The sequence below is a fragment of the Ornithorhynchus anatinus genome, chromosome 13, assembly GCF_004115215.2.
Source record: "Ornithorhynchus anatinus isolate Pmale09 chromosome 13, mOrnAna1.pri.v4, whole genome shotgun sequence".
Lineage (NCBI taxonomy): Eukaryota > Metazoa > Chordata > Mammalia > Monotremata > Ornithorhynchidae > Ornithorhynchus > Ornithorhynchus anatinus.
In genome coordinates this window covers 5,635,132-5,650,818 of record NC_041740.1, presented here as the reverse complement: position 1 = coordinate 5,650,818, position 15,687 = coordinate 5,635,132, and the positions used below count along the sequence as shown (strand labels likewise).

The following is a 15,687-nucleotide window of genomic DNA, read 5'->3' as shown; positions in this document are numbered from 1 at the left end:
GGGGATGGGAAGGGAGAGGTGGAGGAGCAGAGGGAAAAGGGGAAAATGAGGCTTTAGCTGCGGAGAGGTAAAGGGGGGATGGCAGAGGGAGTAGAGGGGGAAGAGGAGCTCAGTCCTCTTCCAGAGCTTAGTACAATGCTCTGCACACAGTAAGCACTTAATAAATACTATTACTACTACCATCACACTAAAATAAATTAAAGGTAGGGGGAAGAAACAGAGATTTAAGATATGTATGTAGTGCTACAACTTGGGGTGTCGGAAGGAGAGGGGAGTAGCCAAGTGCTTAGATGATGCCAAAGCACTGGAGTGGAAGAAAGGGAGGAATAGAATGGGGAGATAAGTGATTAATCAGGGAAGGCTTTCTGGAGGAGATGTGATTTTAAAAGACCTTTGAAGATGGGGAGATGAAATGCCAAATAATGATAACAATAATAAATGGTATTTGTTAATAATAATAATGTTGGTATTTGTTAAGCGCTTACTATGTGCAGAGCACTGTTCTAAGCGCTGGGGTAGACATAGGGGAATCAGGTTGTCCCACGTGGGGCTCACAGTCTTAATCCCCATTTTACAGATGAGGGAACTGAGGCGCAGAGAAGTGAAGTGACTTGCCCACAGTCACACAGCCGACAAGTGGCAGAGCTGGGATTCGAACTCATGAGCCCTGACTCCAAAGCCTGTGCTCTTTCCACTGAGCCACTCTGCTTCTTTGTTAAGCACCTACTATGTGTCAAGCACTGTTCTAAGCACTGGGGTTGATACGGGATAATCAGGTTGGACACAATCCTTGTACCACATGGGGATCATAGTCTTAATCCTCATTTTACAGATGAGGTAATGGAGTCACAGAGAAATTAAGTGACTTGCCCAAGGTCACACAGCAGATGGTTAGACACAGTCAGCATTAGAACCCAGGCCCTTCTGACACCCAGGCCCATATTCTAGCCACTAAGCCATGCTGCTTCCCCACTTGCTTGTACTGTATAACAGCAAATTGTGTGTGGGTGTGTGTTTATGTGTGTGTCTCCCTCAATCTCCATCAAGACCTGAGATGTTCTTGTGGGAGGTGAGATTTTGGAGATGATAAAATGGAGGAAATTATTTGTGGGATGGGGAGGGCTGTGGAGTTGAGGAGGGAAGAAGACAGTGCAAGGTAATATAATGGGGGCATTTATTAAGCACTTACTATGGGCTAAGCACTGTGCTATGCCCTGGCGCAGCTACGAGATCATTAGATAGGATCCGCTCCCTGTCTCTCACAGGACTGAATCTTTGTTTCTACTTTGGCACGGCTGGGATTGCAGGGGTGAGAGAACGTGAAGGATGGAATGAGAGTGAAGAGTCAGAGAGGTTTTCCGCTCTTTCAGGACCTTGGAAGATAGATATGGGGAGGAGGAGGACAGGGGTTGGGGAAGATTACTATGGCTTTCTGATTTGGGGGAGTTGCCAGGGGGTCAAAAATTGAGCTGGTGTGTGCCAACCAGAGACCTTGATGAAAGAGAGGAAAATGTACCAGACAGAAAGATTTTGGGGTGGTCTGTCATCTGTCCAACATGGATAGGGCCCCAGATGATTTTTGTCAGGTACTTTGATTTTCAGTTTCAGCCTCCCTCCACCTCAGCACCCGTTGCTGAGTTCTGGGGCTCAGAAGCAGTGTCTGGGTTCACAAGATCTGGCAGGAGAACGCAATGACTCTGGAGCAAATGGAGGTGAGGTCGAGGGTCCTCCTAGGGAAATACTCTAGGTGGTTCAGGAAGTCCTGGATGGACTTCCACAAAATGGAGGGGATGATGTCATCACTTTACGCTGTGTGCCTGGAGTAATACGTGAGTAAGTCACCTGGTTTAAGTATCCTCAAGGGTCATCTGTGCCCAGCCTAGCGAACAGCAGACAACACTGTTCTGCTCTGGACGGGCAGGGTCCCCGCTTCCCAAAGTCTCACTTAGCTGGTCAATCAGCCGGCCGGGGGCTAGGAGGGGCCAGGAGCTGTGGCAGCGGGAACCGCATCAAAAATAATCATGAGGGTAATGACCACAACAATAATAGCAACACTCATTCTCATGGGCACGTGCGAGAGCGGAGAGCCTGTCCCACCACGCTTGATTAAATCAAGTAATTACGAGGGAGTTTAATGAAATATTATTACATTTGTTGGGGATTCCAGGAGTGTTTCGTGGCCTTTTTTTCAAAAAGCCTGGCAGCATTGATGTAATGAACTATTTGAGATTATTAATAAAAAATGATCTACATGAAACCTGAACCGCCCACCAGTGGGACACAAGCACACTCACTCACAGCCACTGACACACAATCTGACATAAATACATACACATTTGCAGCGTCTGTCACACAACTACACAAAAGACACACAGCCACTCATACATAAGCACACATAAACACCCCCCCACCCCACCCCCACACTCACAAGTGTTTTCCCTCCCAGATTTAGAATCAAAGCTCGGGCCATTCACACCCCCTCTCCCATAATTTTTTTTTTTTATTTTGAGGTTTGGCAGTTAGTCGGCCCCTGGCTACACACTTTGATAAGGAATTGAAGACAATGTGTCACAACAGGTGCTGATAGAAATTGGGGTGAGAAATAGGAGTGTAGGTGAGTAGAAGAGCTAGAGAAGGATGCTCGTTTTCTTCTCGAGTCAACACAAATCTGTTTTACAAAATTGAGCTGTGTGGCCTTTTGTCATAACTCCATATTAACCTTCCCATTCTGAGTAGCTCAGACTCTCTGGTGTGAGTTGGTGGCTAAGACTCACCAATCCAGAGGCACTGTTGGGAGCTGGCCGGTCAGGAGAGTGGACGTTGAGGTCGGATATTAAATCAGCGGGAGACAGAATTACTTTTTAGCAGAACCCAAGCACACTGAGTCCTTTGCCCCCCGCTCTCCCCGCCAAATCCGGTGTGCATTACACCCTCAGTGGTGAATCCATTTGTATATATAGTGCTAGGATATTTGTTTTGTGTGCTGAATGCCGAGAACACCTGTGATGTACAGCATTAGGCTACCATCAATGTGCACTTTTCACTCGAGAATGCGGCACATTTTTGTAGCATAAGCATTGTTTCATCTAAGCATCCATGTTTTTTTTCCTTGCAGAAAATTCAGTGTGTATCTGACCCTTTAGTCCACGTCAATAAAAACCCTAAATATAGAGATTCCAAGATATCGAATGTTGAAAAACTTGACCCGCTGGATCATCTCTTCCCAACAGGAGCTCTAGTTGCTTTCACGTGGCTGGAATCGAGGGTGGTAAGGTAGATAGATACCCAGTGTCCATTCAGTATTGAAACATAAATAAGAGTAGCCATTGGGCAAGGGGCAAGAGATTTCAGCTGGTTGCTTTGCTAACTCAAGGGTAGAGGTTGCAGTCAAGAAATCAGGGACTGTATTTGGCTTCTACTCATGTATTTTTCCCACTGCATAGTATGGGGCTTTGCACCCAGTAGGTGCTCAAATAAATATTATTACGATGACTGTGATTAAGTTGTGAATTGCATGTGCTTTCCTACGTGCTTAGTACAGTGCTCTGCACACAGTAAATAATAAATAACTTCGATTGATTTGAGATGTAGAGGGGATTTGTTCATCTTGATATCATCTTCATATATAAAGATAAGCCTGAATGTGGAAACGACCAGGAAACTGCCCCTTTTTAAAATTTGCATTATTTATTGGTTGGAAGTCAGGAAAAGGAATTCAAAGGACATTGAAATCTAACTGAAAAAGTGTTTTGCAGGTTTTAAACCAAGAGATTAAAATGGACATGACTCTCACATTGTTAAGGGACTTGGTGTCTTGGGCAAAGGTGGGGAGACGACAAGGCGTCCTCTTTCTTAGGCACCAAAGCAGAGTTTTCTCTTGATTGTGACAAATTTCCATGTAAGTCACAGTTTCATTGTGACAGTTCCAGTGGCATTATTAGAAACAGAAGTGCTGGAATAAGGACCATTCATAGAAGTAACACAAGATTTACTTCGATCGAGGAGGCAGAGAGGGTCGGGGTGGAAGGGGTTGATTAGGAGGGAGAGATCCCTGTCCTGTCTGACCCAGTGAGCCTAGAGCCTTCCTGTACTGCAGAAGCCACAAGGAGGTGTGCTGGGGCTGATGAGAAGACTGAAAGAAACAGCGTGGCTTAGCGGATAGAGCATGGGCCTGGGAGTCAGAAGGACCTGGGTTCTAATCCTGACTCTGCCAAGTATGTGCTGTGTGACCTTGGGCAAGTCACTTCACTTATCTGTGCCCCAATTACCTCATCTGTAAAATGGGGACTAAAAGTGTTAGCCCCATGTGGGGCAGGGACTGTATCCAACCCGATCTTCTCTAGCACTTAAAGCAGTGCTTGGCACATTAGTAAGCACTTAACAAATACCACAATTATTATGGGCAAGGCTCATGTAATCCTGGCTTTTATTCCAGGGATTTTCCTGGGTGCCCGGATGTTATCTCAACCCTTTGGAATTAGAACTTCTTCCTGCAGCTGATGTCCACCCTCCCCTCTCCCCATTCCAGATTCTCTCCCTTTCCCCTGGACTGAATTTGACATTATAAAAAAATACTCCATGCACACCCTTAAACTACCTCTTCTTTCAATCCTTTTTTTCTCATTTTTTGAAAACAGTGACCAAAACCCCATCAGACACCTTCATTTCCTTCCTCCCCTCCGCCCCCGCCTCCCATCCATCCTCACGGCTGTGCAATTATATGTCTAGCAGGCCTGGCCTAGAGTCGCTCACACTATAAAACCAGGGCTGATTCATGGTTAAGAGTAACTACGCCACTCCACTGGAAAGCGAAATCTGGGAACTCTGCAGTAATGGCAGTCTCTCATAGAGAAAAGACCAAAGAGTTTGCCTTGGGCAGAATTTGCTTTTCTGGGGTGGGGGTGGGGGATGAGGGGATGAAGGGATGAGGGTGTGTGTGTGTCTGTGTGTGTGTGTGTTGTGTCTGTGAATGTGTATTGTAAAATCAAATCAAACCGGTGAAAGTTTAGAATCCAAGAGTCAGGGCTTAAAAAAGCACCTTTGCTTATCTAATGATCAACACCAAAACATGATCTGGACAGGCTCTCCAAGCACTTATTTTTGGATAAACTGTGGTTGTTGATGTCTTTCTTGGATTTAAGATAAACTATCCCACTGTTTATTGTGTCCTCCAAAAGAAGGTAAAGGAAAGATTCAGTTCACTTTATGACGTTGTCTGCCTTCTAAATACAAACTTCTAATTTAGTTAAACTAGAGATTGCCATCATCCCTGGCCAGGAACCTCGTTAAATCCAGGGCGTTAGGGCCAGTGGCTGGCAAGTGCACTCCTAAATACATGTCTGTGCAGAAGAGAAGCAAACGATCAGATCGAGCTGGAAAGGTGAGACTTGTTGACACTCTTTGGGATGACACGTTTCTTTAATGAAACAAAATTTTTGCCTTGCACAATTCCTCTCCTTAAGAAGGAGAAATGTAAACTCCTTGAGTTGTTCTGTGCTCACACATGAAGTGTCAAAAGTGTCTTTATCATTCAAGAGATTGATTAAACGTCCAGCTGTAAAATTACCCACCTCCCAAATTGCTCTGACACCAATAGGAAGCTATTTACACCTCAGCAGTTATAATCAGGGTTTCAATAGACTTCTCTCAAGAGTCAAAAATGCACTTTTGGAAGGACTACATATCTCCACTGGCAACGTGGTGTATTTTATAATAAAGTGTTTTTTATTTCATGTCATCTTCAAGAATTTAAACACACAAAATGCAGTGAGAATGTTCACAATCTTGATACCACAGTTGTAAATAGAAACATTCATTTTTCATAAGATTATAAATATTTGATACTGCAATTGTAAAATGCACATGTTTTATAAACTGAAAGATCTTCGCTTCCTGCTAAAAAGGCATGTCACTTCATCTTGTCTCCTAAGCAGCAGATGGTTGTTCACAGAATTTAAAATTACAGCTTTTGTTTTATAATTTGCTTTTTTAAAATTTTTACTAATATGTACAACGTGTGCCTATTATAGCTGTGAAATAAAGAGGTTTAAGGCAAAGCGATAAATTCACCCTCAATCGATGAGACAGTCCTGAATCATTGTACAACACACACACACAAACACACACACACACACACTCATACACACCCTCGGCTGTCTTGATTTCCCCATGTCGACATTTGGACACTTAAATTGCTTTTCTCCCTCCCCTCGCTAAACAGAAGACGTCTAGACTTGGGAGAAATGATAAAAAAAAACTGAGGAAGGGAGCAGGTTTGTATTTAATTCACCTTGTACCACATTTTCAAATCATAAAAAATATAGATTTTTAACTAGGAGACAAAAAAAGTGACAAGGAAGGATTATTTACACTGCAGTTTCGTAGAGATTACCGAGTGCGGGAGATGAGTTTCCTTGGTAAATCGGGATAGTCACATTTTCCCATACTTTGGGCTCATATATCTTATGTATATTTATCATGGGGTAATATTCTCCCCAGCAGAGGAAGCTACTAGTTATTTTAATTAAAATATCAACTGCCTCTTTTGGGGGCCTCTACCTATGGAAGCAGATCTATCATTTTCCAGGGGCCTTCGTTTTCGGGGTCCCCGACCCCTGGGGAACTCGCCCCCCGGCCAATCTCTGAGCCACCGCAAGGCCGTGCAGGATCCCACAAATAGCCGGGAAGGAGCAACGAGGGAGGGGGACCCAGGAAGGCCAATGTCTGATTTCCCAGTTGGGCCAGAAGCCTGCCGGCGTGTGCGGGAGTGTGTGCGTGTGTGACACAGGACAGACAGAGAGAACCAGGAGGGTGGAGAAGGGGAAAAGGGAGGGAGTCCAGAAGAAGGGAAAGAGGGTGAGAGAGGAGGAGGAGGAGGAGGAGGAAAAGGAGAAAGAGGAGGAGATGGAGGAAGAAAACGAGAAAGAGGAGTGGAGGAGGAGGAGAAAGAGGAGGAAAAGGAGAAGGAAAAGGAGAAAGAGAAGAAAAGGAGAAAGAGGAGAAGGAAAAAGGAGGTAGAGGAGGAGGGAAAGGAAAAAGGATAAGGAAAAGGAGAAAGTGGAGGAGGTGGAGGAGGAAGAGGAGAAAGAGGAGAAGGATAAGGGGGTGGGGGGTGGAGAGGGAACTTCCCCTTGAGCAGAGTGAAGGCGAAGAAATGATTTCTTCTCTCGTGCCTTTTTCACTTCCTATTCCAGGATCCCGGAAGTTGGGATGTGGTTGTTCATCCGGGCAAGACCCCGGGAATGTTTCCAGCCAGCTTTGAGACGAGGAAATAAGGAAGGGAGGAAGGAAGGGCCTCCAACTCTTTCCCCATCCCGTTCCTACCTCCTCTCTCTCCGGCCGGGCTATTTCCCCGACTCTTCTATCTCCTCCTCCTCCTCCTCCTCGCTCTATCCCCGTAACCCCGGTTCCAGACTCGGTACTGGAGTTTCGGCCCGGCCCAGAGGAGAAGTTGGGGGGACGGAGTCACAACGGAACCCGCGGGGGGGAGGCTGGGAGTAAGAGCCAGGCCTCTGAGGGTCTCTTCTCCGGCTTTTGCCCCCCACCACAAAAAAAAAAAAACCCAAAACCAAAACAAAACCAAAAACCAAAAAAGCCAACACAAAGGAAGTGTAAAACTCATAGAACAAATAGGAGCTATTTATTCGGTTCACAGTCGTGTGAAATGCAGCAATAAAAATCTTTGGACTTCAGCAAGTTGTTTTCATCTTTTTTTTCTTCTTTTGAATTTCAAAAAAAAAAAATAGTGTCCAATGTCCCTTTCACAGCGCTTGGAAAATTTTTAAAAAGTATCCCAAGCACCAAAATAATTCATAAAGATAGCATCTAAAATCCCATAGAACACAAAAAAACTCAAAAAAATATTTTATAATCAGATATCTTGGATTTTACACCACCTGTAAATTATATATACATAGAATATTGCAGAATCATAGCTAATACACAATATCTTCACTATTAATGCTGGTATAATCTTTATACACTGGCCCTTGTTTATTAAATTATTGCATTGTTTAATAACTTTGACCGAAAAGTGGGTTCCGCCGCCCCCTCCCTCCCGTCCCCTGCCCCCTGTCCCTGCCCCCCCAGCCCCCCTGCCCGTCCCCCGGGGGGGGTGTCTCTGCCCCCCAAGTTTCAGGCGGGCCCTCGCCCCCGGCTCCGTCCTCACTCGCTGTCCGACTTGCCGTCTTTGGCCGTGGTGGAGTGGTTGTAGAGTCCCTGGGCCATGAGGTGCACGGCCAGCGTGTTCTTGTTGCCCGTGGCCTTCTTGATCTTGGCCCGCTTGTTCTGGAACCAGATCTTGATCTGGGACTCGTTGAGGCTGAGCTCCTGGGCCAGGCTCTGCCGCCGCTGCTCCGTCAGGTACCTGTTGGTCTGAAACTCCGCCTTCAGTCTCTGCAGCTGCTCGGCCGTGAAGGCCGTCCGGGGCCGCTTGTCCTCTTTGTTCGGGTTTTTCTTCTTTGGTTTGCGAGACCGGGGACCTGAGGGGGTCGGGGGTGGGGGTGGGGTGGGTTTGGGGGGTGGGATGGGGGGAGAAAACCGGAATATTAGACACCATCGAGATCGGAGACCGGGGAGAGTGGGGGGAGAAGGGGGAGAGAGGAAATGGACCTCCTGCTCCCCTGACCCCGGGGTGGGATATTGGGGGAGGGCAAGGAGAGGGGGAGGGACAAGTTCAGAGGATGGGGAGGGGGGGCGGAGGGCGAGGAGGAAGGTCTGCACCGAAAGGCTCCGGCTAAAAGTTACCCCGTCTGAAGGGTGGGCGTGCAAATTCAGGGCACACACACTCACATTCACCCTCACGCAGGGCACACACACACATTCACAGTCACCCTCATGCAGGGCACACACACACGTTCACCACATGCAAGGCGCACACAACCCATCCACACACATTCACCCCGTGTAGGGCACAGGCACACACACTCACCCCCAACAAGCTCACATCCTCGAGCGCATAAACCCCCTCACCCACCGTCACCCATAGAACACATGACCCCACAACCCAAACTCACACTCGCCCCCTCCCAAACACTTTCTCGGTCTGTTCTAACACTCCCTCCGGGGAGACGGGGAAACGCCGGCTAGGGGGAGGGTAGGGGGTCTTGAGGCCCATGGGAGAGAAGGGGGAGGGGATGCCACAGAGGAAGGGACGGAAAGGGAGAAGGAGAAAGGCCTTTCGCCCCCTCTCTCCCCCGAGTCCCCCTCCTCTCCTTCTCCATTGGGCCCTGAAAGCCCCGGTTCCCCCAAGTTCATTGTTTCCCTGGCTACAGACAGCTCTGCGGTTGCCCCCAGAAGTGGAGGCCCTCTGCGCCCCCGACCCTGGGGATAACGGGGCTTGGCAAAGCTTGGATCAGGGCCCAGGTGGCCTCGAGCCGAGATTTTGCCCCTCGCTTCCCTCCCTGGACCCTTCCATAAGGGCGCTCCCCCCGCCCGCCCATCTCTTTCCGCCTCTGTTCCGGACAGTCCGCCTGGACAACGGGGGTCTGTGCATGTCCCATCCCATCCCCGGCCTCTCATCCCCATCCTCGAGACGCCCAAACCCACGCTAAGGGGATCCTTCCTCCCTTACGCGTCACCCTGACTCGCTCCCCCCTCTCCCCGCCCCACAGTATTTATCTAGATATGTATATGTCTATAATTTTATTTATATTGATAAGTTACTGATATGTATTATATTATTGGTAACATGCCTGTTTACTTGGATGGATGTCTGTCTCCCCATCCCTAGACCGTGAGGTCGTGGTGGGCAGAGATTGTCTTTCTTTTATTTCTATATTGTACTTTCTAAACCCTTACTATAGTGGTCTGCACACAGTAAGCGTTCCATAAATACGATTGAATCATTGAATAACTCCCGCCTGCACAGAGGCCCGTTCAGGCCGGAGGCAGGAGGCAGGACCGGCGCTGCCCGGCCGGGATACACAGAGAGGAGGGCAGAGGACCGTTGCTTTTTCTGGGGGGGAGGGGCCTGCGGCTTTCTTGGTTCGGGGTTTAAAAGCTGCTACATTTATGCGGGAGCGGGGGGAGACGATTCTCCCCTGGTTTCCTTGCACCCCTTACCTACAGTCTCCGCTCCCCCAGGGTCAGGGCGCCAGGCCCGGGCCTACACTGCGGCTGGACACGAGGATCGGGGGGATGCGGGGAGAGGAAGGGGGGAACCCTAAGTCCCGATCCGGTTCCTTGGTCCGGCCCGGTCCCCCGGTCCGGGGTCCGGCCCCCCGGCGACTCTGAAACCCGGGCGCAGCCGGAGGACGAAGGCACGGGAAATGGCAGGCCGCCGAAACTGCCCGGTGTGGTGGCGGGGCCGATGGGGAGGGAGATTTCCAAACCCTGAGATGGGCAGGGATCGGTTTCTCTTGCGGCTAAGTGTGGCGGGATGGCAGGGTCCACAGCCTCCTTGGGCTCGGGGCTTCCCATACGAAAGCAAACCGGGCGGTTAGGGTCGCGCCGCCCTCCGGTCTGGCTTTGTTCCCATGAAGGTGAGGATGAGAAGGATGAGGAAGGGGGAGTGGGGTTGCTCCCGCAATTCTCCCCGTCCGAGGCGGAGGAGGGGTGGGCCTCGATGGGGACCCCCGGAGCCAGTCTGCCTCGAGCCCCCGGCCCGGCTCGCCACAACGCGATGCGAACACCACTCTTGGAATTTTTCAGAGAAAAACCCTACCTCCACCCCAAAGGACTAAATTCTTCCCTTCTGTTCCCCAGTTCAGAAACATTATGAAGCCTGCTCCTCGGGGGAAGCTAAGACATAGCTCGGACTCGAGGCCACAGAGTCTTTCCTAAGCAGAAGAGGAAAGAAAAAAACAAACTTCGCTCTCCCGCGCCCCATTTTTTACGTATATAAGGTACTTAAATCCAATCTTTGCTACTTGATGTCTTCTCAAAGAAAGACGGGCGATTTATTTCCTGGAGAAGGTGGAAGAAGAGGAGAAAGGAGGGGAGCAGGGGAAAGAGGTAAAGGAGAGGAGGAAGAGGAAGAGAAGGAGAAGAGGAGAAAGATGTTTTTTTCTTGGCTCCAGTGCCAGGCCGAGCCTCGGGGTTGGTAATTTCTATTTCTCCAGTGTTTGCACAAAGCCCAAGCGGAGAGAGTCTCCGCGGTCTGGCCCATTGTGGGGAGTCGGATATATGTTAATTAAATATTAACAAAGGAAGTGAGTCGGGAACAATGGAGTAAATTGTAGTTGGGGTTTGGCAATTTTCTGTAGCAATTAGTATTTTTATTTTTTGCTCGGCGCCGATGAGTTAGTTCTTTTCTGCCCCGTTCATTCATTCCAAGCTAAAACTAAAATCGACTCTTTGCCCATAGTAAAACATTTTCTAGGAGCGGGGAGGAGGGTATTCTCCTTAACGTTACTGGAGGATACAACTGCTGTTTCACTTTATTTTAAAAACTATAACCGGGGTTGGTTTCCACTGGCATTTCATGGCCCTGAAAGGATATTTAGAGATTTAATGACTGAGGCGGGCTAGTGGATTTAGTAAAGTGTAGAGAAAAAAGACACACACACACAGACACACAGACACGCACACACACAATCCTCTGCTCTATTCGAAATCAGCGCGCGCCCCCCGCCCCAGCCTCCCCCAACTCCCTACTGTAAAGTCGAAGGATAAAGTAATCTCCAAGATCGTTTCTTGGCAGAAAGATTTTTCGGATTTCCCTGTTGTTCATCCACAACCCGCTTCTCCAGTCGGCCTTCGGGGAACTTTACTCTTCCCCCGTTATATCGGGCCCGAGATCCCTCCCGGATCCCGCGGCCGGGAGAAAATAAAAGACGGAAAAGTGACAAAAAGGACAACTCGCCCCAGGCCTTCCCCCCAACCCCCTACCAGCTGCAGGCTACCTCTCTGAACTCCGTGCACACACTCACACAAACAACCGGGTTGGCAGGGTTCAACTCGGGCCTAATGAGAAGAACCTTGGGTTTCCTTTTTTTTCTCCCTGATTATTGGGGTGAAGAAGGGAGGGGTGATGAAGGGAAGGGTGAGGAGAATCAGCGTGGCCCGGCCAAGTTGTGGGGAGATGTGGGGAAGAGCGTTTTAGACGAGGCTTCTTTTTCCATCTCTCCTCTTTTCATTCTTTTCCCTTAATTTGTAAATGGCCAACGGGGCAATAAGGGAAAGAAAAGCGGATCTGGTCCGCTGCGTCCTAGCTGCTCCTCGACAGCGGGGAATCTGGGGATTTAGGAACGAGAAAACAGGGTCCCACCAGGCTTTTAAAGGGCCTTTTTAAAATGTCTTTACATCCATCTCTCTCCCTCCCCGAGGAGTCCCCTGGCCCGGGAGAGCACATTTGTACACAATGCGCTTGTCGAGTGGGGGGTGGGGTGTATTTCGTGGCCGTTCTTCTCCTCCTCCTCCGCCACCTCCTTCTCCTTCTCTCCCTGACTTCAGTTGGAGTTTTCAATCTGGGTTTCGTTCCCCCGTTTTAACGGGGTGTTTCGTCCTGCAAATCCAGCCCAATTTCCTGAACCGTTAGGTGAGAAGAGGATGGTTGGAAAGGGCGCGGGGGGCGGGAGGACCAGGCTGGGGCTGAGGACCCCATCCTCCCCCGGAGGAGGGCGGGTCGGAGGGAGGGGAGGCCGAGGCTGGGGGAGACGAGAGGGTTGGGACGGGGATTCCGGAGGTGGAGAACGACGTCCTTACCTGAAGAAGGCCTGTCCGAATATCTGGTGCAGTAGACCCAGGCGGGCCACAGCATGGGCTGGCTCCCCGGGTTGGAGCTGGCTTGGGAGCTATCGGAGTCCGAGCTCACAGACAGATCGCCCCCGGTTAAACCCCGCGACTTCAAGGCTCCTTCCAAGGGTCCCCCGGGGTCGCCTCCTTTCTTGCCCCCGCCGTGCAAGGACAGGGCCTTGGAGCCGCCCTCTCCGTCCCCGGGAGAGCTGCTCCCACCCCCCAGGACCGGCCCACCGGCTCCGGGACCCGAGGAGGGGCTCCTCCGGGGCTGCCGGCCGGGGGCGACCAACTGTTCGGGGCTGCCGCCGCCGCCGCCCCCTCCTCCCTCTCCTCCTCCTCCTCCTCCTCCTGCGCCTCCTCTTCCTCCTCCTCCTCCTCCTCCTGCTCCTCCTGCTCCGCTGCAGCAAGTTCCCCCTTCCTTTCTCCGACCGAACTCCGGCCGCAAGATGTTGTCGATGAAAAAGTTGGTGATCCGATGCGGGAGCTGATGGTTCCCGGGAGCCTGGAGCACGACAGGCAGGATCAGAGCCCGCCGGCTGCTTGTGTCTGCATCGCTGGGGCTGCTGCTGCTGCTGCTGCTGCTGCTGCTGCTGCTGCTGCTGCTGCTGCTCGATTCTTGCTGCTGCTGCTGCTGCTGCTGCCGCTGCTCTTCGATCGCTGCTCCTTCCCTGTGGCTCTGCTCATTCTCCTCCATGCTGTACACAACAAATCCCAAAATGTTTCTCCCGGATAAAAAAAAAAATCCACCCACTCCCACTCCCCCCTTCCCTCCCCCTCCCACCCTCCCCTCCCTCCAGTATCTTCCGGGTGTGTTTTAGGAGCTGGGTTGGTGCGGCCGCTGCTGTTGTTAGACAGTAGTAGTATCGGGCTCCCCTCTCAGCTCAGCGACAGGCAGATCCGAGAGTTGGCGAGATACAATGATGATCATAATAATAATAATAAAAAAAAGGACCCACGAAAAAGCTCGGAAGAATTAGGTCTTTAAAGCACACACTCACACCACGGTCACACGCCCCACAGTAACAATAGTAAGAGTCTTGACAACAACGGCGCTGATAATTCCTCCTTCTCCCCCCCCACCCCCACCGCCTCCTCTCCCACTGTCTGTTCTCCTTTTCTCCTTTTTTTTCCCTCCTCCTGCCGCCGCCACCGGTTAAGGTTTTAATTCCGGCTCCCGGCGCATCCTTCCCTCCCGGAGGCATTGATCACTTTCCAGGCTTCTCCCCACCTCCGCCCCCGCCCCCGCCCCCTTACCCCAGCTCCCAGTGAGGGCGCAGGATCCTAAAAGGTGAGGCTCCTTCAGCGGGAAAGTCACGGCCGCACATACGCACATGGAGAAGCGAGAGTCAAAATAATGATGACGGTCATAATAAGGTGTGATCTCCCCCCTTTACGCAGCCCCCTCCGCTCGCAGGCAGAGGCGCATAGGAGAGGCATGTGTACAGCCCGCCGCCGCCTCGCTTTCCCCCCTTGGACTTCAATATTCCAAGTTGCATGGACGAGGGGAAGGAGGGAAGGCAGGGGGGTGGTGAGTGGGGGAGTCCTCCCCTAGCTCTCTCTCCTCTCTCTCTTTCTCCCTCTCGGCCCCTCGCTCTCCCTTCCTTTCTCCGCCTATCCCTCTAGTCGGGGTGAAAATTTAGAAGCCACTTAACTGGACCCGAAATACTTTCACTCTGGATTTTTGTTCTTATTTTTAATAGAACCCCTCAAGTGACGTTGCAAGCCCGGTATCCTAGACACGTGCCTTGGGCCAATGGCAAAGCCGGCGTGTCTACACGTGACCCAGTGGCAGGCTGGTAAATGACAGGAGCTGAAACGGCGGCAGCCTTCCCCCCCCCATCATCCCCCCTCCTTCCCCCCCTCTTCAATCTCCTCCTCCTCCCCGTTCCCTCTTTCCCTCCCCTCCCTTAAAGCTATAGTGCCCTGGCCGCCCGGGAGAACGTAAAAATAAGCCCTGCTGGAAGAGCGACCCCATAAACAACAGAGAGAGACCCATCCCCTTTTGCCCCGCTCTCTCCTTCGCTTTGACATCTGTGCCGTTTCATTGATAAAAAATAAAACCCCGGTTACGTACGGATGCATAGAAGTTACAGCCGGACATACATTAAATTTCCGTTTTGTTTACCGTGGGGGGAAAATCCCCACAATTCCTTGCACAAAAAATGCATAAATAATATTAAATGAGGAGCTCCGATACAAAGGGACTTTTGGAGCAGACGCGCTATTTGCTATTGGAGGAGAGAGGGGAATTGCCGAATGCATTTTGCTGATGAAACCCCGTGTCTTCCGCTTCTGCAATGCAAGGGCATGCGAGATGTTTTCCTAAATATACTTAGGTATGCATGCATTCATGCGTATACCCATGTATGCAGAGACACATATATGCATGGATATTACGCGTAAGAATTCTTCCAGAAGCCCATTGATCTTCCTGAAAGATTGGACGTGGGTAAGGGAAAGAGACCCAGGTTGAGGGTTTGATTTCGAGAGGAGGAGAAAGACAGCAGTAATTGTGGAAGGCTATTTAAATCGTTCTGTGCCTTCTGACTCTCTATTCCACCATCAAAAACAACCCGAAAGCAAAATTCACACTCAGAGAAACTGCTTCTAAAGTTCTTTTTTTTCCTCCTGGAAAATTCAAGTGGCGCATCTCCCCACCCCCGCCCCCCTCCACCCTGCAGGGAGGAGTAACCGGCGGGACGCTCATTTTCCCTTCTTTGTCTTAAAATTCTTGAAATAATGTTGCTCCGAAGCTTGGCCAGTTCGAAAGGGGAATTCGGAGTACGATGATGGAATGGAGGAGAGGGGGCTCCCCGGCAGTTCCATATCGTTTCCCGTCTCCCTCCCCTTTTTCTCCCAACCTCCCTCCCTCCTTTCCCCAAACTTCCTCTGCAGATGGGCTCAGGAGGACCCTCCGCTAGCGCTCTCTAACTCGCTCTTCTCTTCATCCTTTTTCCTCTCTTCTCCGCAACAAGCTGCCGCAGACAATTCGGGCCGCACCATGCAGGT

At 50.4% G+C, this 15,687-nt stretch overlaps 1 protein-coding gene across 1 annotated transcript; it reads right to left on the bottom strand.

Annotated features, from left to right (window-relative positions):
* Positions 1-7,617: 7,617 nt before the first annotated feature.
* On the bottom strand, positions 7,618-14,342 carry EN2 (engrailed homeobox 2). Its single transcript, XM_029077354.1, has 3 exons — positions 13,933-14,342; positions 12,646-13,373; positions 7,618-8,480 (listed from the first exon to the last, which is right to left on the bottom strand). Exons 1-3 carry the CDS (start codon positions 14,001-14,003, stop codon positions 8,164-8,166), a joined length of 1,116 nt encoding a protein of 371 aa, XP_028933187.1. The 5' UTR covers positions 14,004-14,342; the 3' UTR covers positions 7,618-8,163.
* Positions 14,343-15,687: the final 1,345 nt, after the last annotated feature.

Excerpts from the sequence above, each read along its gene's own strand:
- EN2 (XM_029077354.1), bottom strand. The coding sequence starts at position 14,003 with ATGTGCGGCCGTGACTTTCCCGCTGAAGGAGCCTCACCTTTTAGGATC. Across the intron at positions 13,374-13,932 it reads CGCCCTCACTGGGAGCTGGG|CATGGAGGAGAATGAGCAGA; the intron begins GTAAGGGGGCGG and ends TGTTGTGTACAG. Across the intron at positions 8,481-12,645 it reads TTCGGACAGGCCTTCTTCAG|GTCCCCGGTCTCGCAAACCA; the intron begins GTAAGGACGTCG and ends CGACCCCCTCAG.